This window comes from Giraffa tippelskirchi, chromosome 7, assembly GCF_054371585.1.
Source record: "Giraffa tippelskirchi isolate mGirTip1 chromosome 7, T2T-mGirTip1v1.2.pri, whole genome shotgun sequence".
Lineage (NCBI taxonomy): Eukaryota > Metazoa > Chordata > Mammalia > Artiodactyla > Giraffidae > Giraffa > Giraffa tippelskirchi.
Window position 1 is genome coordinate 119,095,809 of NC_137281.1, and position 24,417 is coordinate 119,120,225.

General features: G+C 46.9%; 1 protein-coding gene across 2 annotated transcripts in view; it reads left to right on the forward strand.

The window, feature by feature from the left end:
- Nucleotides 1–513: 513 nt before the first annotated feature.
- ONECUT1 (one cut homeobox 1) overlaps nt 514–24,417 on the forward strand; it is a 31,668-nt gene continuing 7,764 nt past the window's right edge. Inside the window, exons 1-2 of one of the 2 annotated variants that reach the window (XM_081511472.1) lie at nt 514–2,106; nt 9,294–9,398. In XM_081511472.1, the coding sequence (XP_081367598.1) occupies nt 1,002–2,106; nt 9,294–9,352 (1,164 nt within the window). In that variant the 5' untranslated portion in view covers nt 514–1,001 and the 3' untranslated portion in view covers nt 9,353–9,398. Of the gene's footprint in view, nt 2,107–9,293; nt 9,399–24,417 lie in introns of those variants that run through there. The other variant, XM_081511471.1, reaches the window with a different exon arrangement.

Sequence of the window (24,417 nt, forward strand, 5' to 3'; positions counted from 1 at the left end):
GGCAAAGTATTAGGGAGCACAGAGGTTGTCGGCTGAACAGCCACTGGGTTGACCAAGGCCTTTAAAATATTTGCTCGCCTCCCCGGTAAAAGGTCAAACACCTGAAGCTGGGGAGAGCGTGGACTCCCAGAGGCCCTCCCGGGAAACAGGCCAGGGTGGAAGAAGTGATGACACCAGCTGAGGCTCCCTGGGTAACCTTCACCGGGAGGCAGCAACTGGAGAGAGGGGCGATGGCTCTCTAGGCATCGTGCGCCACTCAGGATGCGAGCCCAGCAAGTGCGGCCGGGGACTGGGAGGAGAGCCCACCCAAACCAGGGAGCCAAGGGTGGCGCAAGTTTCCCGGCGCGGGGTAGTAACCCCAGGTCGCGCTCTACGTTAGACACTCTCACGCGCCAGCCGCTTCCCCGCCACCCGGCGCTGCTGGTGAGGCGTGGAGGCCCCCCACCTTCATTTGTACGGGGACGTCACCGACCGAGAGCGCGGGGGACCGAGGGGGCGGGGCCGATTGGCGCGCCTGCGCGCTGCGCCCGGCAGGCGGGAGGGTGGGCCGCGGCGGCGGTGGCGGCGGCGGAACAGCGGCCACAGAGTCTGCAACAGTAACCGAGCCATGGCTGGAGCTGGCCAGCGGCACGGACAGGCAGCAGCCGCGGAAGGCGCGCGGGCTGCGTCAGGGGAGCCGGGGGCCTCACAATTCTAAGAAGGAGAGGGGCGAGAGGGGGCCAGGGGCGGGAGGGCTTGGGGCACCGCGCTCGCCCAACGGCGCGGATCCTTTTTGGAAATTAATATTAAAAAAAAAAAAAAAAACCGAGGACGCAGAGGGGAAGGTGGGGGCAAGACGGAAGGCGAGACACACTGAGAGGGAGACAGAGCCCTACAGTGAGAGGAAGGAAGGAAGGCAACAGTCACCAGCAGCCGATGTGAAAACCGGACTGCGTGCGCCCTTCGCCGCCTCTGCCCGGCCTCATCGATGTTGTGTCCGCCGCCCGCTCGCCCAGATCACGATGAACGCGCAGCTGACCATGGAGGCGATCGGGGAACTGCACGGGGTGAGCCATGAGCCGGTGCCAGCCCCTGCCGACTTACTGGGCGGCAGCCCCCACGCGCGAAGCTCGGTGGCGCACCGCGGCAGCCACCTGCCCCCGGCGCACCCGCGCTCCATGGGCATGGCGTCCTTGCTCGACGGCGGCGGCGGGAGCAGCGATTACCACCACCACCACCGGGCCCCCGAGCACAGCCTGGCCGGCCCCCTGCACCCCACCATGACCATGGCCTGCGAGACTCCCCCAGGTATGAGCATGCCCACCACCTACACCACCTTAACCCCTCTGCAGCCGCTGCCGCCCATCTCCACCGTCTCGGACAAGTTCCCCCACCATCACCATCACCACCACCACCACCACCACCCTCACCACCACCAGCGCCTGGCAGGCAACGTGAGCGGTAGCTTCACGCTCATGCGGGACGAGCGCGGGCTGGCCTCCATGAATAACCTCTATACCCCCTACCACAAGGACGTGGCCGGCATGGGCCAGAGCCTCTCGCCCCTTTCTGGCTCCGGTCTGGGCGGCATCCACAACTCCCAGCAAGGGCTCCCCCACTATGCCCACCCGGGTGCCGCCATGCCTACCGACAAGATGCTCACCCCCAACGGCTTCGAAGCCCACCACCCGGCCATGCTCGGTCGTCACGGGGAGCAGCACCTCACGCCCACTTCGGCAGGCATGGTTCCCATCAACGGCCTTCCTCCACACCACCCCCACGCCCACCTGAACGCCCAGGGCCACGGGCAACTCCTGGGCACGGCCCGGGAGCCCAACCCTTCGGTAACCGGTGCGCAGGTCAGCAATGGAAGTAATTCAGGGCAGATGGAAGAGATCAATACCAAAGAGGTGGCGCAGCGTATCACCACCGAGCTCAAGCGCTACAGCATCCCACAGGCCATCTTCGCGCAGAGGGTGCTCTGCCGTTCCCAAGGGACCCTCTCGGACCTGCTACGCAACCCCAAACCCTGGAGCAAACTCAAGTCCGGCCGGGAGACCTTCAGGAGAATGTGGAAGTGGCTGCAGGAGCCGGAGTTCCAGCGTATGTCTGCGCTCCGCTTAGCAGGTGAGCGGCCAAGTTGCTGGGCGCGAGAGCAGATAAGGTATTGGGGAAGCTAAAGGGACCCAAGGAGACAGGGAAGGACAGCCTTCTGTGCACGCTTCATCCCGTCCTTCTTTCACCGAGAGGGGGGTTCCTAGGCCTGGAAGAGCCAGAGCGTGGCTCCGGGGAGCAGACAGCCTCTTCCAGGACTCAGTGCATTGGGCTGTGGAAGGTTCCGGGAGCTGAGCGGCGCGGCCTGGGTGATTGCGGGGGCGCATTTGTGCTGGGAGACAGCACAGGAAGCTCGCACAACTATAGGAGGAGAGAAATCCCCACACCTGGATGGATACGATTTGTGCGTCGCTTCTGGGTTTCGCACTCGGGTTTGGGGAGAGAGAAGCGACGCGTGCGTGAAACTGCGCGCAGATGCTGCCAACCAGTATATCTGGCACATACCTGGGCGCTGCGCTGGAGAATGCAGGAGCTGCCTGCCAATGTTTATCTGAACTCGCTGCGTTGACTTCCCCCTCCGGCGCTCACTCTAGTGGCGCGGAGAAGGGCAGAGGTCTGGGGAGTGGGCGCGCACTCTGTGACTTCCAGCAAAAGGTTATGGAACCGCGGCGGTGGGTGTGTGGCGCAGATGCTTCCTAAGACTTAGCACGCACTTTGCGCGGGTGACCGACTCTTGAGATGGAGGCAGACAGTGCCAAGGTCCAGGTGAGGGCGGCCAAGGAACAAGGGAGCTTCTAGCTGAGCCCAGAGACCGCCTTCGTTGCCGATTAGCTTAGTACTTCTCATTTTGTTTTATTCTTCTGCGTGAATTTTCGTCTGAATCCCCATTCAGGGGGTGGGAGTGTGAGAGGGAAAAAAAAAAAGTTTTCGAGCAGATGTCTCCTGGCCCCAAACCCCGAGGCCCTAGTGTTTCTGAGTTGGGCGGGAAGGTCTCGGTGGCGCTGCATACACACAGCGCCCAGCTCCCCCAGCCTCTCTAGACCAAGGATAAGGGGAAGGCTCTGGCCGGCCGACTGGCGGAGGGGACAAGTGACGCCAGCCTGAATCACACGGGGGACTTCAAGCAGATTCAGCCACCCCCTAGGGCGGAGGACAAGCGGACAGGTAGAGCCAAGGGGAGCCGAGGGTGGACTCGGTTTAATGAGACCGGGGCTGAGGTGATTGACTCTTGGGTACATGCTGCCGCTCCCCACCCCATCTTAGCCCGGCGCCCTCGCCTGAGTCCTGGCGAAGAAAAAGGTAAAAGCCGGAATGAGGGTTTGTTAATTAACTGATCGTTCTCCATTAATTCGTCCCTGGAGTACGAGAGACAGTCAATCCGCTCAGAGCCGGGGGCACTGAGCCGTTTCACAGTCTAAAATCAAAGCGAGAGGCCAGGGCCCCCTCCCCCACATCGTGCGGGCCAATGAGAAGCTAGAGGGGAGCAGGTGCCGGCGTCCCCGAGAGCCTGCGACTAGAGCCGGAGAGGACTCAAGCACTCCTGGCGTGTGAGCTCTTGTGGCCTAGCTGCCCGAGCGCCTCGCCGCCTGAGCCTCTGCCCCCGCCAGGTTTTCCAGCCCAACCCCGCGCTCGTAGGCTCCAAGCAAAATCCCCAGGAGGACTCGTGCAGCTTGCGCCCAGAAGCCTGGAGAGGCTGGGGTAAGGGGACGGGAGGGGCAAGAAAGAGGTTGACCGGGTACCCTCTGGGGCTCCCGCAGTTCCATTCTGTGGTTGTGTGTGCAGCCACCAGATCTCCCCCCTATCCCTTGGGTTGACCGAGACCCCAGGACAGTTGAAGTTCTAGAAGGTACTGCCGAAAAGGCTATTCCTCTCCCTGACTGCTTCGCCTCTATGGGAGCCCAAGGTAGTGCCTTTTCACACGCGCGCACGCCAGGTCAGCCTCAAGTCGGGCTTCAGGATCTTTTACCCAGGCAGTGCACACGCAAGCCTCGGTTAGTGGGGTTAGGGGAATGCAAGGAGGGGGTGCAGATGGAGAGCCGTCCCCTCAGGAAAACTCGCTCCACACCCTCTACCTCGTGAAGGCGCTTCTTCAGGACTTCAACGACTTTCTTTCCCCAGGGCCTCCTAGCTCCCCCTCGAAAGACTGACAAGTTAGGTTCGGAGACAACCCCGGAGCCCTGGCAAACCGCCCTGGCGCCCTGTCCTGCAGGAGCGTCCTCTGACTTCCTTGCGTGGGCAGGCCTGGGGAGGTGCGGGCAGCGTACCCACCAGGGCTCTCGGGACCCGAGTTATCGAAGGGGCCGCTGCCTGGCACCCAGCAGCCAGTAGAGAGCCCTTGCGCCGGGGCGCGTGGCCTTTTACTCGGTGAGGTGGGAGTGGGGAAGGAAAATCGGAGACTTCGGCGGAACAGGCGTTTGGCGCCAAATCCCCAGCGAACTCTGCATCCTAAGACCCGGATGGAGAGTCGTCTCTTCCATTTTCCTTTCTTTAACTTCATTAAAGGGGTGGGGCTGGCTGGGATGAGCGTGCTTGCGGAGCCAGCCAGGATCAATCCCATTATGCAGAAAGAACCGCGACTTGTTTTTGAGACACCGACTAACAGCGAGCCGTCCTGTTAACATTTTCTTTTACGGGGAAAAAAAAAGCGGGGGTGGGGGGGCAGATTCCTGGGTCGTTCAAATGATCTCTTGTAGGTTCTGACTACAGGGCATGTTGGCCCCAGCAGTGGGACATCGCCGCCCCCTCCCCGCTGCCAGCTCCGTCCGATGCACAGAGGAAGGTGCCACTTGCAGCTCTGCTCGCCTTTGCATTCAAAGACCCCCTTACACCCCATTCCAGGCAAAGCCCATCGAGGTCAGTTCCTTGGCTGGGTGGCGGGAGAGTAGCTTCTTCGTGCCCCTCCTGGTACCCCAGGTTCCAGGCAGGTGGCAGCCTGTTTGGAGAGAGGCTTTCTCTTCACGAAATTACATCGGCTGGTGGAAAGACAGGAGACGGGAGGAAATTTTCACCAAATTAACTACCTTTAAAAAATCAATATCTGTTCCCTCAATGTAGTACTTGCTGCTGCCCCATTTAAGTGCAGTGCAACTAGGCTCACGTTGTGTCTCCTCTCAGGTGGGGAGAGTGGGCTGGGCTGTGCTGGTGGGTGGGCGCCCGCCTCTGACGTGAGCGCCTATTAAGACAGGAGATTAGTTTCCAATTAAAGATTCCAGAAGACTCTGGCCACATTAGGGGAGCTGCCAGTGCAATAAGTGGCTGCAAGTGCACACCCACCAGCGGGCAAGGCCAGGAGTCTGGTGCCCGACTCCCGCCCTGAGGCACCTGGAGGTGAAGAAACCTCCAAACTGCAGTGCCCGGGAGCCACATGGGTCTGCAGCACCCAGAACTGTTCCTATTTCCAGACTGGCACTTGCCTCAGGGCCACCTGGAGAAGGCGAGAGTGGGGGTGAAGGGGTGGCAGTCTGGCCAGAAGGTGGCCATGAGAAAAGTCTCCCCTAGGCCAACCTGGGCCATGTTTGCCATAAGTGGCCTTGCGGTCTGGTTGATTGATAACTGGCCCCCGCACAAGTCCATTTGCTTTTTGTTAATATTTATCCCAGCGGGTGACACTTCAACTGTCCCCTCATTTCCCTGGACCAAGGACGCCAAGCAGAAGGAGTGCGATGCTGGGCCCTGGGAATCCCACTTCCCCAATCCTCGAAGACTCTGGGCCGGGAGAAAAGCCAGGACTGGGCGTGCGGAATGCAGGAACAGAAGGGTTCCTGGGTCCAAGAGTAGGAGGAGAGGGTGCCAAATGGACTAGTTCCCCCCACGCCGGGCCAGCGTCTCAGCGCCGCGGGTCTCAGGCAGTGCAGCTGCTCGAAGCCGGCTGCGGCGTGAACAAAGGGCCTGTGGGGCGGCAGACCGAGTCAGCCTCGCAGCCTGGGGGCGAGGGGGCTGGCTGCCGGGGAGGAGGGCCTCTTCCGAAGCTTTCTGATAGCCTCCTCCCAGCGTGGCCTGGGGGGCAGCCAGTTGTCAGGCAGAGGCAGAGTCCTCTCACCAACTCAGGCCCAATGGTCGCCTTGCTCCCGGGGAGTTGGTTTGGGACCCCTTGACACACCAGCAGAACAGGTCTGGCTCTTGGAGTCCAATCACCAGACGGCTTTGCATGCACCTTTCTCCCAGCCCATGTCTGAGTCCCGGAGGCCTTGTGATAATATTTCTCCCTTGCGGTCCCCACTGGGGAGCATAAACTCCAGGGAGGAGAGAAGGGAACGCATGGAGTTAAGTGTGCATGTGGTGAAGATCACAGCAGATAGTTTGACTAGAGTGAAGGAGACCTGCTGGTCCTTGTGTGGTGACCTGGTGTCGGGGCATTGAGCACGGCCGCCAGAGACAATAAACCTTGCAGCCTGTTCCTAGGGCGGTTGGCTCTCCCACCAGCGGGCGCAGCCCCAAGTCAGAGGGCGATCAGGGTCAATAGAAACCCAATCCTGCCATAGCTGTTTTGTACCTGACACTTGGGACAGTTTGTGCCAACAACAGCAAGGTTGTGTTGTAGCAGCAGAGTGACTCAAAGCCCAGGCTGCATCTTTATCTTCAAGCTTCCAGCGCTCAGTGCCAGGTGGGGACCTAAACTCCTATCCTCGCTGATCCCCTCGATCTGGACTCAGCTTCCCCCAGTAGCTTAGGGGGTCGGACTATGCTCCAGACTGTGGTCCAGTAACTGCGTGCGCCCCCTGGGGACCACAGGGCCAGGCACCCAGTAAACCTCAGTGCCTCAATCCAATGCGAAGAGAAGAGGCTTTGTTTTAGAACACTGATGTCCTAGTGATTTTCAACTGATAACTGTTTTCATTGGTAGAGTGTAGTGGAGGGAGGAAAGGATAGTTAGTGGATCTGTCTTTGTCCTACACACTTCCTGGGGATTACCTCACTGGTGAGACAAAATCGCCATTCCCCCAAATTATACCCCAACTCTAACCTCTCCAAACAGGATAGCATGTTTGGGATTTATATCCAAATTATACTTTTGCTGGCATGTTGAGAATATCAGGGTCACAGTAGAGAAGGTGACCCTGGCAGTCTGAACTCAGAGATTAGGGCTCAGGGTGTAGTGAAGGGAGGGTGGATTAGCGTTCCCTTTGTTTTGTTGTTTCCCCTTCCAGCTAACTGACGGGAGTTAGAAGGCTGCCCTGAGGCTTTGAGCTTGAAGCTCTTTGTTTGCTGTCTGGTGGGGTGCGTGAAGGAACGCTTGGAGGCCTGGCCGCCTGAAGCCCCAGTGTGGCGTCAGGACCCTGGACAGGGCCCACTTAGGCCTGTCTTCTGGGTTCCTCTTGCCCTTGGAAAGTGGCTAAGCTAATATTTCAAAGTTTGTGAGAAATCATGAGGCCCTGCCAGTAGTATTCATGGGCACAGTCAAGTAATAATGGAAAAGATCAAACCTACCCTCGTCGATCAGGTGGTTGATCTTTTCTCCCCTCCCCAGCAGCTTTCTGCGTGCGTCTGAGTGCACATCCACACCTGCTTATACAATCGGAATTTGAGTCCCTATGGGTGTGACAGGGGTTGGATCATTAAGCTAAAACGTTCAATTCAGTCCCTTTGATCCGTGCTGGGGAAAATCTATAGTCATCTCTAATCTATGAGGTCTTTAAGGAGGTTGTTACATGAGCTGTTTTGATGTCATCATTTCCACATTCATGGCAAATTCAGCTAATCAAACAGATGCTGCTACCCGAAGTTCTCAGAAGAAAGAGTTCTTGCAGAGTGTATCGGTAAAATTTATTCTTGATTTCCTTATAAGAAAAAAAGCCTCAAGTCTAGTGAAAGTGGGTAATTAAAAAGGACGTTCTTGGGTGTCTTGCTCCTCAAAATACATAGTCAGAAGCCTTGCCCTTCAAGTAACAGTGCTCAGTGCTCTTTGTAAACTTCATATATTGGAATAGTTAAACACCAGTTTAATATTTTAAGTCAACCAAGGAGCTTAGATGGGCAAGATGAGAAATTTCTAATTTCATTTCAGTCCCCATAAAAACAGAAGTTTCCACACTCTTGGCAAATTTGAATGGTCCTTAATCTAGGGTACCAACAGAAGGAGGGTCTTATTGAAGTCATAATAGTTAAAGTATAGATTTCCTATAACGTGGGATAAAGGATTGAACAAGTATTAATTAAATACCATTTTCATTTTGTTTGTATTTAAATAAGATGGGTAAGCACCTTTGAGAGAAGTCATTCCCTGAAAAGTGTCGGCCTTATAGAGTTTAGTAAAAAGGAAAAACCTGGTTTCTAATGTGAATTAATTTATGCATAATCATAAATTCCCGTCTTCTATCAATAGATTTGCATAGATTTTTACTTTAACACAAGTATGCTGATATGAATGAAGCTTAATTTTATTCTGAAATTGTAGAATTGGCTTACATGACCAGGCCAATCACAGGACAATCTGATTATTTTGATACAAACATATGAATTTGTTTTATCACAGGGTCTTGCTATAGAAACATCCACATTGTGTTCCTCCCCAAAGATGTAACATGATCATAAAGCTGAAACAAATTAGCTTCCAGAAATTTTCCTCTCCTTTAGGTGAGATAGTTTGATAAGATAACAGCTGAACAGAACAAGACCCTGAAGTTCAACCCACAGATTTGTCTTAGCAAGTGATAAGGAAGGAGTTTGTGTCCATTATGTACCTATTATTGGTCAGGAACTGTGCTGGGCACATGTGTGTTGTGCTTAGTTGCTCAGTCGTGTCCGACTCTTTGTGACCCCGTGGACTGTAGCCCGCCAGGCTCTTCTGTCCATGGGGATTCTCTAGGCAAGAATACTGGAGTGGGTTGCCATGGGGATCTTCAGGGGATCTTCCCAGCCCAGGGATCAAACCAAGTTCTCCCACGTTCTAGGGTGTCTGAGCCACCATTTAATTCTCCCTGTACCAGTGGCTCCCAAATCTTGCTATATTTTGAAATTATTTAGGGATCTTTTAAAAAATTATTCCTGGCTAAAATCTCAAATATTCTGGGCATTAGTAGTATAGGGCATGACCTGGGTACTGTGATTTTTTAAGAGCTCTGATGTGATTTTAATGTGCAGCAAAGTTTAGGAGCCACTAGTTTATGGGGTAGTTACCATGATTTTCCGGCTTCTCTGTTCAATGAGGTTGAATTACTTAACTGTGGTAACAGAGCTGATAATCACTGAGACCCTGTGCTCAACTTTCTCAGCTCAAAGCCCAGAACCCCCTTACCCTCCACCCTGTGCCTCAATTACAGGCTCAAGTTCACCAGGTCAGTGGACCAAGAATGTGGAAATGTCTGATCCCCTCTCATAAACACCAACCTGGAAAGTCTCTGCATAATAAAGGTCTTGAAATTAGAGAATGTGTGTGTTCCCTCTGGGATGCTCAAAGAGAGATACTTGTGGAAACTTCTTTCTTTCATTAAGACTTATAAGAGAGATCTATTATTGCTCCTATGAAGAAAGAGGGAATGTGAGGCAGTAACAGAGCTAGCCATGGAACTCAAGTCTCCTTATCCATTTGTTCACTTAAACAATTATTGACGGGCAAGACCCATCTCATTAGATGTGTTCTGTGGGTAGGACTGGTCCACTGGGACCCAGCCTGGAGGAGGGCCCAAAGGCCCAAACCTCCCATACTTTCTGTCATTGGTGTTGTGATCTGCACTTGCACAGCAATTATATTTCTTGGCTTCACATCAGTTCCTGTCTTGCTATTCCAAAGCTTGCCTGTTACTCATGTTTTAGGACTCTGCACTAAAAAATAATAAATTGACTTAAACTCTGTATGTATGTTGGCAATCATCCAGAGGGTAACTTACAGTTTCCCTCAACCACTGCAAGCTTCCAGATATCCATGTTTCTCCTCTCCCTTTGCGTACACCATAGGGCCCTCAGAATCGACAGTTTCTGAAATCGCTGCTTTCGTTTTTGCATCTGGTGATGACCTCATAGTCCCAAAGAGAGGTTATCAAAGGAACATAATAAACTCTATGCTTTTCACTTTCCTGTTGTCTTCTACAACAGATCAATGGGGGAAATTAAATAAATAAATGAGCGAAACGCGCCACCTAGTGACTCCTGTGCTCACTGCAGGTGAAGTACGTGAGAGGAGTGGCTAGCATGATTCAAGTATTGATGGAGTCACAAAAATCATTCATTAAGGCAATTTAATCTTTGCTATTAAATGTCCTTTCAATTCATTTGGGGTAATTAAGATGCAGTTAAAGTGATTAAATTCTAATTACTTATGCTAGACAAAGACATATTTGTCACACTAATGCCGTTAACTAAGGACTCAGAAAGAAAGTTAACATTTACTTCAAATGATGCAACTGGAAAAATCAGTTCCTCTTTTCATCATTAATCCAGTGAGCTGGGTGATTATGTAATGGCACTACAAGCTCATTAAACAGGGGAAGTGCTGATTAAAATGACTGCTGGGAGGAAAACCTGATCCAGGAGTACCACAGTACCCTTTGGTCAGCATTCTTAGCAAAATTAGTTGAAGGCCTCTCTTCAAGCACCACCGCCTCCCCCCCCCAAAGTAATAAGCAGCTCCTGAGTTTTATCCTGACATTAAAAGAGGAATGCTTCTTGGAAAGCTTTAATTGCCAGCCTGCAGACACTGTTAAACCAAAAGATATTTTCAAATGGTAAATGGATTCTTGGGGTAGAGTAGATCAAGGCAAGGGAGGTGGGGGATGGGGGTCTCTGAAGTAAACAACTCCAGAATGAAAATTTCCACTTCAGATTTTCAAAGCCACTACACAAACACCCTTCCTACTAAGCAGTCCTTCTCCCCTCCCCAGTTGCTTTTGACTGCCTCTTTTGTGAGGACAGATTCCTTACAAACACCATGCTTGTTATGCACACTCTGAAGAGCATAACAGCTACATAACAGCTTCAGCTGCAAATTGATCTCTTTTCAGAGTTTTTGTACATTCGCATGTAAAGGCATCTAAGATTATACACCATCACCTTACTGGGACTATATTGGTGTAATATCCATAAATAGTTCCTAGCCTCCTACAACAGCTTAATTCTGAGTACTCAGAAGAGGAGGATGAACTGAAATTTCACTGCATTTGAAGTTTGTCTGGGGCTTCCCTGGTGGCTCAGATGATAAACAATCCGCCTACAATGCAGGAGACCTGGGTTCTATCCTTGGGTCAGGAAGATTGCCTGGAGAAGGGAATGGCTACCCACTCCGGTATTCTTGCCTGGAGACTTCCATCAACAGAGGATCCTGGTGGGCTACAGTCCATGAGGTTGTGAAGTGTCAGACGTGACTGAGCAACTAACACTTTTTCACTTCCTCACAAAATGGCTTCTTAAGCCCAAACCTATATTTTGCCTGGGGGAATGATCCAAGGATGAGGATGACCAGTCAAAAAATTGGAGATTAATTTCCCTGGGAGATTGGTGTCTTTAAAAACTGTTAAATTTGCCTATTGAAAACCATTATTATGGAGATTGCATCTTTCCCGTATTTATCCCACTGAAATTCAGTACTATTTCTGTTTAGTTCGCAAGGAAGGGACCTGAAGATATCAAATTCATCGCTCACTTACATCAAGGAACTACCTTTTAAAAGTAAATTGGCAGTTATTTAAGTATTTACAGAGTCATTTTTAATTTAATTGATTTTTGCACCATATTAAATTACTAAACCAAATAAACACATTCAAAAACCAAAAAAAAATGAAAATAGGCCTAGACTAAGAATTGAGAGCCCCAGAGACAGGTTCTTATACTAAGTAGCTCTGAGAGTTTGTCAAGTCATTTAACCTTTCTGGACCTCAGTCTCCTTAAATGTAGAATGAAGTATTTGACCTTAGGGTCCTTCCAGATCCATGTTCTATGATTGATTGACTTCTATGATGACTGTGTCTCTTATCTCAATTTAGTGCTGTGTCCCAAAGTCAGGATTCAACACGGTGTAAGTCCCTGGGGCCCATCTCTTGGACAGAGACTCAGATCAGGCTCTTCTATTAGATGGCCAAGAGGAAACACCTGTCCAGTCAGGGGCACTGCATTCTGGCGCAAAAATGCTGCCGCTTAAGGATACAATTCCTGGGTCCTAACAATACAAGTGGTTGGTGAGGATATAGATCACCAAGAATTCATGCCCTGCTGGTGGGGATGTAAACTGGCACCGTTGCTTCAAAAGATAATTCAGATTATAAACTTGAACCCATACCTGGACCAGGTCTGCTCCTTGTTGTATACCCTAGGTAAGCTGACAGATGCTCTTGAAGACGAGTACAAGGATGGTTTGTAACAGAGCTATTTCTAAGAGCAAACAACCAGAAACATCCCAAAAGTCCGCTGATGAGGAGCGCAGGAATAAATTGTGATATATTCATATTAATGCAGGAGTATATTGTGATGAAAATGAATGAGCCACAGCTATACACCACAGCATAGTTGAGTCTTAGGAACAATGTTAATTTAAAAAAAAAAAAAGAACAAGCTTCAAAAGGTCACACCAGAACAATACTGTTTTTACAAGGCTCAAAACCAAGCAATGCTAAACAACTTACTGTTTAGAGATACATAAGTATGTGGTAAAAACAAACTAATAATAAATTCAAGTTCCTAAGAGTGGTTACCTCCAGTAGGAGAAAGTCAAAGATAGAAGGAGAGAACACTTTTGTAGCTTCCCAAACAGTAGTTGTTCTGGTTCTTTTGTCATGTCTGCCTTCACCTGTGTTCATTTTGTTCCTGGGCTTCCTATCTTAAATATATATGATTTGTAAGAGGTAAATATTATGTAATTTTAACTTTTAGGAGGAAAATGATTGTTTCTATCTGCTTCCCCAGCCCAAACAACTTGGATCGAACAAACCCCAGGACATTTGAGTTGTTATTTACACAGTTCTTAGCCCTGTGCTAAATGTCAGCCCTCTTAGGAATTAGATTTGGCCAATTATGGACAGAGCATAAGATGTGGAAGAGAAACTTCACTAGATCTGGAGAGAGTGGTTCTTTCTTTATTCGTTTGAGCACCAGCATAACAACACTGTGCTCAATACTGGGGATGGTGTGTACAGCAGACATTTTTGGAACTCATAGTCCAGTGGGGAAGGAGACAAATAGCTGTTTCTTTGTTGCATTTTTGTGCCAAAACAAAAGGTTTGGAATGTGATGAAAGAATAGTTTTGAAGATCTAGAAAAAAAAACTGAACTTGGTCAGAAATAGAGAAAGAGGTTTTCAGGCAGAGGGAACAACAGCATCTGTGCACAGCCTGGCTGGAACCCCTTTGCAGAAGATTTAGTGGATGTGAGTTATTATATAGCTGGAAGCTTGTTTCTTCCCCAGCACAACTGAGAGACATAGTACCTTTCTATCAATAACAAAAGTGTTTTCCAAGGCTGTAGTTTTTTGTAGTGGGGAGGGGTGGATGGAGGGTTTCATATTCCTCAAATCAAGTTGGTGGCAGAGAAGTGGGAAGAAAATATATGCCAATTAAAAAGTCTTTCAGGTGATTCTAACATAACTCCAAGTTGAGAATTAGAACATTGATATTGAGCATTACTATATATAAAATAAACAAGGACCTAATGTATATAGCACAGGGAACTATATTCAATATCTTCTAATAACCTATAGTAGAAAATAATCTGAAAAAGAATATAATATATGTATGTGTATATATGTATGTATGTGTGTGTATATATATATTTAACTGATTCACTTTGGTGTACATCAGAAACTAACACAACATTGTAAATCAACTATAGTTTAAAAAAAGAGTATTGATACTGAGACTTTAAGAGCAAATGACTTTATTTTTGCTCCTTTATTATTTATTTTACACTTTTTATGGAATGACCTATATAGTTCTGTTGTTATATATATTTTAATGATACATAATATTATTATATAACATGTATTATATTAATATCATTTTATGATATTTTATTTCTTTTGAGATCAAAAGTTCACTCAAAAATTCAATATTCCTATTGGAATGTTGCATCCATAATTTTCTCTATCTGAAAAACTTACTGTTCACTGGGTCCTTACTACTCAGTGTGGTTCTTAGCACAACAGCAGAACTTGTAAGAAATGCAGACTCTCGGGTTCCCCCCTGGACCTACTGAATCTTAACCTGCATCTTGACAAGATCCCCAGAAGATTCATGTGCACATTCAAGTCACCGAAGGTCACGTTACATCATTCAGAAGGTCCATTTTCCTTCATTAGCCTTCATGCTATTGGAGCGCCTCCTGTGTGCAAGTTCAGTTCAGTTCAGTTCAGTTGCTCAGTCATGTCCGACTCTTTGCAACCCCATGGACTGCAGCAGTCTTCCCTGTCCATCACCAATTCCCCGGAGGTTGCTCAAACTCCTGTCCGTTGAGTCAGTGATGCCATCCAACCATCTCATCCTCTGTCGTCCCCTTCTCCTCCTGCCTTCAATCTTTCCCAGCATCAGGGTCTTTTCCTATGTGCAAGATGCTGGGCTAAGTGCTGGGGCCCAAAAGTCATATCCTATAGGAGCTCACAGAAGGATGAGTATGGGTAAAGAATTACTTACAGTGTTCCTGATGATTGCTGGGATAGGTAGGAGTACAGTTATGTGGGAGCAGGGAGGACACTGGAAAGAAGACTGGAAAGGGAGTATATAGTTGTATGTCTGTACAGTCCAAGGGACTGGAGTGTGTGACAGCAGGAGCTGAAGGAAGTTGTGGCCTCTATTGGAGTGAAGTTGTCAGGCTTGTACTTTTGAAAGCCAGCCTAGTGTGAACCAATAGGAGAAGCAGCAGCAGCAGGGGACTAACTAGGAGGGGTAGCAATAGATGATAAGGGTCTGATTGTATGCCACTGTCAGCAGAGGTAGAGAAAATATATGTTTCTTTTCAGGGTTTTTTTCCATTATAGGTTACTATAAGACATTGAATATAGATCCCCATGTTATACAGCATGTCTTTACTGTTTATCTATTTTATATATAGTATTGTGTATCTATTAACCGCAAACTCCTAATTTATCCCCCCCATACTGTTATTCCCTTTGGTAACCATAAATTTGTGTGCCATGTCTGTGAGTCGATTTCTGTTTTGTAAACAAGTTCATTTGTATCATTTTTTTTAGATTCTACATATAAGCAATATTATATATTTGTCTTTCTTTGACTTACTTCACTTAATATGATATCTCTAGGTCCATCCAAATGGCATTATTTCCTTCTTCTTTCTGGCTGAGTAGTGTTCCATTGTATATATGTACTACATGTTTTTATGCACTTAGGCAGCTTCCATGTCTTAGCTGTTGTAAATAGTACTGCAAGGCACATAGGGGTGCAAGTATCTTTTCAAAACAGAGTTTCCTCTGCGTATATGCCCAGGAGTGGGACTGTAGGATTACATGGTAACCGTATTTTTAGTTTTTTAAGGAACCCCCATACTGTTCTCCATAGTGGCTGCACCCACTTACATTCCCACCGACAACATAGGAAGATTCCTTTTCCTGCACACCCTCTCCAGCAATATTATTTATAGACTTCTTAATGATCATCTAATGCTTTTAAAACATAACTTCTTTGTATAAATATTACTACTAATCAAGAAAAAAAAGGTGACAAGAATTACCCATAAGCGTAGGTAATCCTCATTTTTGTGAATATACTTCCAATCTCTTCTCAATGGGATGATCCATACATACTGTGTTACAATTTTTTAAATTAAAATCCTGTTACAAAATTTATGATAGAATATTTTAAAATATACAGAAGAATAATGGAGACAAGAAAACCCCCTGGTAATTCCGCCTGCTCTCTCCCAAATACCTCATGCATCGCACTTACTCATTTAGCAGATTTGTATAGCTAGGATGTTCACAGTTTGCAAGACAGCAAAGAGTCATAGCCCTCCCCCTACTCCTGGAGCAGTTTGGGTCAGAAAACATTCTGCACATTGTGTTTTACAGCTATGCTATAATTTAACCAACCCTCTATTTGTGGATACTTAGATAGTTCCATAAATTGATTGGGCAGACATAAATTTTATGACTAATATTTTAGAAGTATTATAATTTATACAACCTCTCCAACAACCTTTCCTGTCATTGGACATCTCAATGATTTCAGGTTTTTTATTTTATTTTGTTTTTGCTATTAGAAATCAATGACATAACAGTCAGCAATATTATATGTAAAACTTTTGTGAATATTTTCCTTTTTCAAAAATAATTTTTCTCTAATAACTTTGAAAAATATGAAACACTATAAACAATACAGCAGAATCAAATCATCCATAATTCTGTAACCCAGAAATGATACCCGTCTATGTCTTGGTTTGTTTTCTTCTAGGTTTTAAAAGTACATAAATAAAATACGTTTTTAATTTTTCACAAAATTAAGCTCATAAAGAGTTAACAATCAAACTTATCTCAATGTAAATATTAATCAAAAGCATGATTTAAGATTTTATTTGAAAATTTCAAATTTTTCAAACAATACAAAAATAGAATAGTACAAAGAGCATATACCATTTACCCACCAGCTGACTAACTGTTAACATTTTATCCCATTTGCTTTATCATTTGTGCACCTATGCTCTCTCTCTGTTTGCCAATTTCTCTCAATCTCTCTTTCTCTCACTCTCTCACAAGTGCAGAAATGTTTTCATGAGCCATTTCAGAGTATATTACATACATCATGGCCCCTCATTCCTATGTACTTAGGAATGTATTTCCAAGAGTACAGATCTTTCCTCTGTAGCCACAGTTCACTTTTTTGTCCATTTACAAGAGTATGCAAATATCCTACTACTCAACAAAATTCCCCCCAGATTTAGCAACCATTGATTCTTGCCTGACCTACTCTTCATCGCTACGGCTTCAAAATTATTTTCCATCTCCCATTTCCTGCTTTGTTTGACAGTCAGCTCTCGGCTTTCTTCTGGGGGCAAGAGCCCCTTCTCTTTCATTTACTTACCCATTTGTTGTTGGTGTGGACTCATACATTCCTTCTTTCCCAGTGGTTTCTAACTCGGTTCTGTACATAGCTATTTTGGTACTCTCAAGCTTTCTCAGATTTGACAGTGAGAACCCCTTTAATCTGGCTCATGTGTTCTTGTGACATGCTTCTGTCTTTTCCTTCTCCTTCTCATCCTCCTCGTCCCTATCTTTTTTTTCCTTTAAACCTATGGCATTCTTTATAAGATGTTCCAAGCCCTAGAGTCTACCTCTTCTTTGATGAGCCGTGGTTTATTGTGGTGAGGAATGGTGTTAGAGACCAAGAAGGCCTGGGTACTAAGTGTGCTCATGACTACCAGGGTGACTTTGTTTTCCAGCCCTCACAGAAAAATCCAGGAAAAAAAAAAGTATGTATATTTATGCACACACACCACATAAACATATATATGCACTCATACATATATAATATACATGTGCACCTAAACCCAAATGGCACAGTGGTAAAGAATCCACCTGCTAGTGCAGGAGATGCAAGAGACATTGGTTCGATCCCTGAGTCAGGAAAATCCCTTGGATGAGGAAATGGCAACCCACTCCAGTATTCTTGCCTGGGAAGTCCCATGGTCAGAGGAGCCTGACAGGCTACAGTCCTTGGGTCGCATAGAGTCGGACACAGCTGAGTGACTGAGCATGAAAGCACACACATAAACATGCTTACATACATATTTTTAAAATCATGAATTTGCACAAGTGCTTCCACATCTAACTGCAATATATCCCCATAGGATTTTTTCTTGCCTACCCACATTCCATAATTGTATGTCCCTTCCTCTACAGTGAGAACCCTGTTACCCAATAACTTATCCACCCCTCCAACCCACATGCACAGTTACTCATTTGCTCAATCCTGTAATACATCCAACATCATTTCAGAATTGCTTCACCCATACCCATAAAATAAATAAACCTGCTAAAAATTTTTTCTGTAGTATTCATTTGCAGTTCTCCCATACATATGCCCCCAACATCACTTGGGAACTTGTTAGAAATCCTACTGGGAAAGAGCTTAGTAATCTGAGTTCTTACAAGCTCTCCAAGTGATTCTAAAGCATGTTAAAGTCTGAGAAGCCCTGCCTGAAATATGTGGAACAGGTTTATAATATGTTTAGGTGTATGTACCTTTGTGCCAACATGTTATTGTGTACAATAATACTTTAAAAATACCCTAAACGTAACAAACATAAAACAGGTCCAGTGAAGACTCATCAGAGTCCTTTTGTCAGCCTGGGTGTGGAAGTGTGATATAAAAGAAGATAAGCCCCCAGTTCTTTGTTTCTGCTCCTTTGCCAGCCTGGTGGATAATCAGGAGGACGAGGAAGGTATGGGTGTGAAGTACTCTCATTTTCCAGAGGGGGTGCTCTTCAGCTCCACAGCTGCCGCCACTCTGCCCTTCAGCATTAGGAAGTTCTATCAGTTAATGACAGAATCTCCTCTAACTTTATTCCAAACTACCTGGGAAACCTGTTCAAGATGTATGTTTGTGAATCCCAGTCTCTCGGAGAATCTAATTCAGTAGGGTTAGGATAGGGTTCTGGAATGTGCATTTTGAACAAGCCTCCCCTTCATGCTCCCAGGTGACGTTGATATATATGACCCACACCTTACAGTTTCTGCTCTGTACTCTAGACCCTGGTCGCTCAGAGGACCATCCTGGACCAGTGACTGAGTAGCAAGCAACTGGGAACTTGTTAAATGTGCAGAATCTCAGACTCTGCCCTGACCAGCCAGATCAGAATTTTCATCTTAGTAAGATGTCCAAATGACTCAAGTTTATGCACTCAAGTTTGAGAAGCACTGATTCAGAATAGTGGTTCTCAGCCTTGGCTGCTGCTGCTGCTGCTGCTGCTAAGTCGCTTCAGTCGTGTCCGACTCTGTGCGACCCCATAGACGGCAGCCCACCAGGCTCCTTCGTCCCTGGGATTCTCCAGGCAAGAATATGGGAGTCGGTTGCCATTGCCTTCTCCGCAGCCTTGGCTACGTGTTAGAAAAACCTGGGGACTTTAAAAGGATTGTGTCTTGGATGGCTCCCCATTTTCTGTGGGGCCACATCCAATTTATTTATCCAACAAGGATGCTGAGTATGCCAAAGTAATCATCTGCAGTCTACTCTGACAGAACTCATTGTTTCCTAGTGAGAGAGATGGGTAGGTAATAAGTAATTTTCTGGGGAGCTCTGTGGGCACAGGAGACCACAGTTCTCCCTAAATGAGACAGGGGATGGAGAAGCCTTGATAGAAAGTGAGATGCTTGAGCTAGACCTTGAGTTAGGGAAAAGAAAGAGAAGGAAGGACATTCTGGGTGAGGAAACAGCTTGAACAAAGGAATAGAAGTGTGAACATTCATAGTAGATTTGGGACTGACTTCTGAGTAATATAACTTAGTATGGATGGTGGGTGGGCAGTTGTGGGAAGTGAGGTGGGAACAGTGGTTGGGATCAGAACATCAAGGTCCTTGAATCTCATGATGAAGCAGCCACCAAGGGCTTTCTCTCAGGCTTTCTGGAGACCCTTGTGAGGCCAATTTTAGGATACATGTGTCATTGAAAGAATAGCATTTCCAATTGACTCTGCAGATGACTTTCCAGAAATGAAAACAAGGAAAACTACTAATTTAAAATTAACTGTGAGAAATGTCTGATGACCAAGCGACAACTTAAAATTGTAGGTTATTTTTGAAGGAGTTCCATTTTATAACTTTCAATTGCTGTGAATATTGTGAAGTGTTATATATGGCTATTAATTAAAGAAATGGGATCAATAAGCTAAGACTTACAATTCACAATGGGCCTGCATGAGATAATAATGCATAATAAGCATGTAATTCATCAGGTCTGCCATTTGTTGTGACTGTTTTGCAAAATCAACATCATAACTAGGGCATCGATATCACATATTTCCAATTATTGGGGCCCAGACTATTGAGGGGGGCTCCATCAGTTACTGTCCGCAGCTGTACATTTCAGTCGATTCTGTTCCATCCCTCCCAGGCTTAGCCAGCCTCTGCCCTCCTTTGGTCATAAAGTCCAACCTCTTGGGCTACAGCTCTGGAGCCTTCTTTGGAGAAGAGAAATTAATGGAAGTATCTTGGAGGACTCAAGGAGGACTCCAGGCAGCACATGGGTGGGAAGGCAGATCTGTGGCCTGAACAGCTCAGTTATAGACACAAACAGGGTGAAGAGGTGAGAGGGTTGGACAACTTTTCCAACCTGAGTTTGGTGCAGCAGACCTCTCTTGACTTTAGCTGCTCTCCATCTTTCCTTTGCTTTGGATCAGCTTAGGTTTCTTCTGCTTCCTCTCAGAGCCGATATCCACATAGAGACAGCCTCTAGTGTTCTTCTGTGCCCCTACTGAGACTAGACTCACTCTGGCCCCTCTCCCAGGCCAGCGTGGGTCTTGCATCGCCTTCGCTGGACTTCCTCCATCTCAACTTGCATGAAACCCACTTTCCTGGGTGGGCCAATGCAGTCCTTTCTGCCAGACTGGTCTGGCTGATAACAGGCCTGCTGCCTGGCTAGCCACCTGGTTCTGCTCCACTCATCATGGCTCTGGGTTCCCTAGGCTCCCCTCACCAGCTGCTCCTTCCCTATTTAACCATCCTGGGGAAAGATTTCATGATGTGTCCACTGTGTTACCATCTGCTTCCAGGGCACAGTGGAGTTGGAGGTCCTCAGGTTAACCAGCTGTGTGCCCATAGACAAGTAACCTCACCTCTTTAACACGGTTTCTTCACTTACAGAAAAAGACATACTATCCATTTCTACCTCCCCTGAGTTTTGTGGGATCACATGGGAAGGTTTAATGGAGGTATTTTAAGCACTGTAAAGCATGATACAGGGGTGAGGTACAGCAATCATCCTTGACTAGCAACATCTGCTCTTTCCGTGTTTGTATTAGGTGTTTCATACGCATGCCCAGAAGAGTTTCCATAGGTGCTTGAGCTACCCACAAAGTCATAGACACCAGCAAAGCTCACCTGTGTCCAGCAAGTTGTGCTTGCCCCACCTCCTTCTCCTGGGCATCATCATTACCAAATAGTCCATGCAGGTGTTCCCTTCCCATGTAAAGGCTGCCCTTGGCAATATCAGTTAAAACTCACTGGAGTTGCTTTTTTCAAATTGTACTTTATACTGTGGGAAGGGTCAATTTGCTGCTTAAGAGCTGTCCCATCCCCAGAACAGTGAGGGCCTGGCTTATAAAAAAATATGCACAGGATAGTAACATAACACAAAGCAAAGCAGATAACATGATGACCCAGCACTCCTGCAGTCTGAGCTCTAATTCTGAAGCTGTGTGGCCCACCCACTGACTCTCTGACCTCTACAAGGTGGGTGCCAGCCTGTTAAATGGGCTCAGGAACCTCCCATATTCACTTCCATAGTTCCCCCATTCTTGTCTTTTTGAAAAATGTTTATTGGAGTATAGTTGATTTACCATGTGTGTTACCCATCCTTGTCTTACTGAAGTCTGTTCTATTTTCATGCTTCCTGCTTGAACACTTATCATCTTATAGAGTTTACTTTGAAAAGCAGTTTCAGCTGTCAAGAGACAGTGTTTGGGGGCTCAGTAGACATGAACAGCAATGCCACCATCCCTGTTAGTCCAGGAGGGGTTTCCTCTTCATGGCAGGTGGGCAGTGAGAGCAGAGGCCTCACCCTGTATGTGTGTCCAGCTACTTCTTTCTTAAATTGTTTTACTAAGAAATAAGGGCTTCCCAGATGGCACTAGTGGTAAAGAACCCACCTACCAATGCAGGAGACATAAAAGACATAGGTTTGATCCCTGGGTCAGGAAGATCCCCTGGAGGAGGGTATGGAAACCCACTCCAGTATTCTTGCCTGGAGAATCCCCATGGACAGAGGAGCCTGGAGGACTACAGTCCACAGGGTTGCAGAGAACATGACTGCAGTCATTGGACATGACTGAAGTGACTTAGCACGCATGCACTAAAAAATAATTTACATACTATACAATTTACCCATTTAAAGGGTGTAAAGTCAGTGGGTTTTAGTATACTCACAGAGCTGTTCAACCGTCACCACAATTTTAGAACCTTTTTATCTCCTCCCCAAAAAGAAAGCCTGTACCCATTAGCAGTCCCTTGCATTCCACGCCCCTCACTACCTACTTAGCCACAGGCAACCACCCACTGCTTTCAGTCCTTATGGATTTGCCTATTCTGGTCCCGCTGCTTTCTTATCCCTTTTCCTACCCATGAAGTCCCAAGCTCCCCTGAGCAGGATGTGCAAGGAAATCCCTGCTGACTCGGTCAGGAATCTGGGTGGAATTTCAGTGTGTGCTTTTTGCCCTCCCTGTGCACCCTACTGGTGCTAGAGACCCTGGAGCAGGAGAGGAGCAGCTGCCTGGACCCTCCTCCAGCTCCAGGCCAGGCCTTCCCTGAGTGATGTGGGACATCACAGGTTCACCTGTTCAAGAGCACTTGGCTCTGCAGGTTGCAGTTTTCAGCTCTGTCAGCAGCCTTCAGGGGGAAGACATTGTGTCTCTAACAGGCCCCTGATAAAGTGCCGCCACACTGTCTTGAGATGACAGGGCAGTTTCATGGTGCCCTGGAATCCCAGCCCTTCCCCTTTCTACTCCCTGGCTCACCTCCCCTCAATCACGATAGGACAGCAGACTCTTGAGCAGTTGTACGGAGGCAGAAAGTACATGGCTATCGTATAAGGACTCTCAGGGTAAAAGCCAGGTGTGACTGGGGAAGCTGTAGGCATACAGTCTCCTTCCTCAGTCCCATAGAGTCAGATCACCAAATAAGTCTGATTTGAATCAGCCAAGCCTGGTTCTGTCTTGGCACCCCTCAATTCCTTTCATCCTACCTCTCTAGAGGTCTCCATCCAAACATTGAGGCCAAAACTGTTCTCTCCTCAAGTTGAGTCCCAAATTTCCTGTTAAATGTCATACCTCACCAAGCTATTGCTAGAATTAAATAACGTCTCTAAAGTGAGAGACACACAGCTTATCCTTCATCTGACTCCATCCTCATCTTATTCTAGCAGATACCGTGGCTTCTTGCTCACTTGTCTGTTTGTACATCTACAACCCCCACCAAACACACACAGTTCTCCATATTTCTCCTTAGTGTAACTAAGATAAGTGAAAATTTTCTAGAAGACCTTTTCGAACTGTCATTACAACTTATGAAGTTCAGCTTTCTGGTCCCACCTAGTGATTCTGTTCACCAGACACACACGTCTCAGTCCCTTTCCTACTTCATCTGCAGGTGCCCTGCACAGAGGTCTTCCCTCCCCACCGCCTGCCAGGAGGGAGAAGATGGTGGTGGCGTGGGGATATTCTGAGAATAGAGGGGAGGGGACCAGCTAGAGTGAACAGTTCAACCCTTTCACTTCTCCAAGTGCCCATTTGGACATAGAAATCTGAACTGTATGTCTTCTCCCTGGAGTGATATTGAAAGCTCTTTATACACGTCAAGTCATAGGGCTGCACCCAGAAGAAACTGTAAAGTTTTTAGTCAAATTCCTTCATTATTATACAGTTAAGGAATGTGGACTAGCCTAGTTAAGGGATTTAACCCAGCCATTCAACTAATTAATGACAGAGCCAGAACTCAAAACTTTCAACAACTAGAGCATTGCTTCTTTCAGAACCTTCCTTCCTTATAGACCGAGAATATAATGGACACCCTCAGTCTACTTGGACCCTTGATGTACTTTCCATAAGTTCACACTGAAACATCCACTAGTGCCCCCAAGAAGACAGCCTCTTCTATGTATTGATAAATAAATGAATTTATTAAATAAATAAATAAATATTTATTTGGCTATGCCGGGTCTTAGTTGCAGCGTATGAACTCTTAGTTGTGGCATGCAGGATCTAGTTCCCTGACCACAGTCAAACCTGGGCCACTTGCCTTGGCAGCCCAGAGTCTTAGCCACTGGACCACCAAGGAAGTGGTGGTCCTCTTTAATCCACAATTCTGTGCTATGTGAAGGAGCCAACTCTGGGACAGATATACCAAGAACCTTAAGAAGCAAGTTCAGACAATTTTCCTACAATTTTGATGAAAAATAGAAAGTGGTAAAAATATAAAGTACTATTGTTCAAAGGCTCAGAATGCTTAACTGTTCACAGGGTCTGTGGTTGTTGCTGTTGTTATCGTTTTCATCTCTAAAGCTCATATGTCTGAAGCCACTGTGAAGAATATGAGTTTATATTAGATCACCTTCATTCAAATAAACATGGATCTGGACTATTTGCAAAACTGAATGGTGTCCCTGCAGAGCCATTACCTTCTCTTTTTGAGAAGCCAAAACGATGAAGAAGATAAAATGGAAGAGTCACCATAGTGGCTATATATTCTAAAAGACAGAGTAAGGTGACCTTGGAAATTTTTTAACAGATAATATAACACTTTGGAAACCA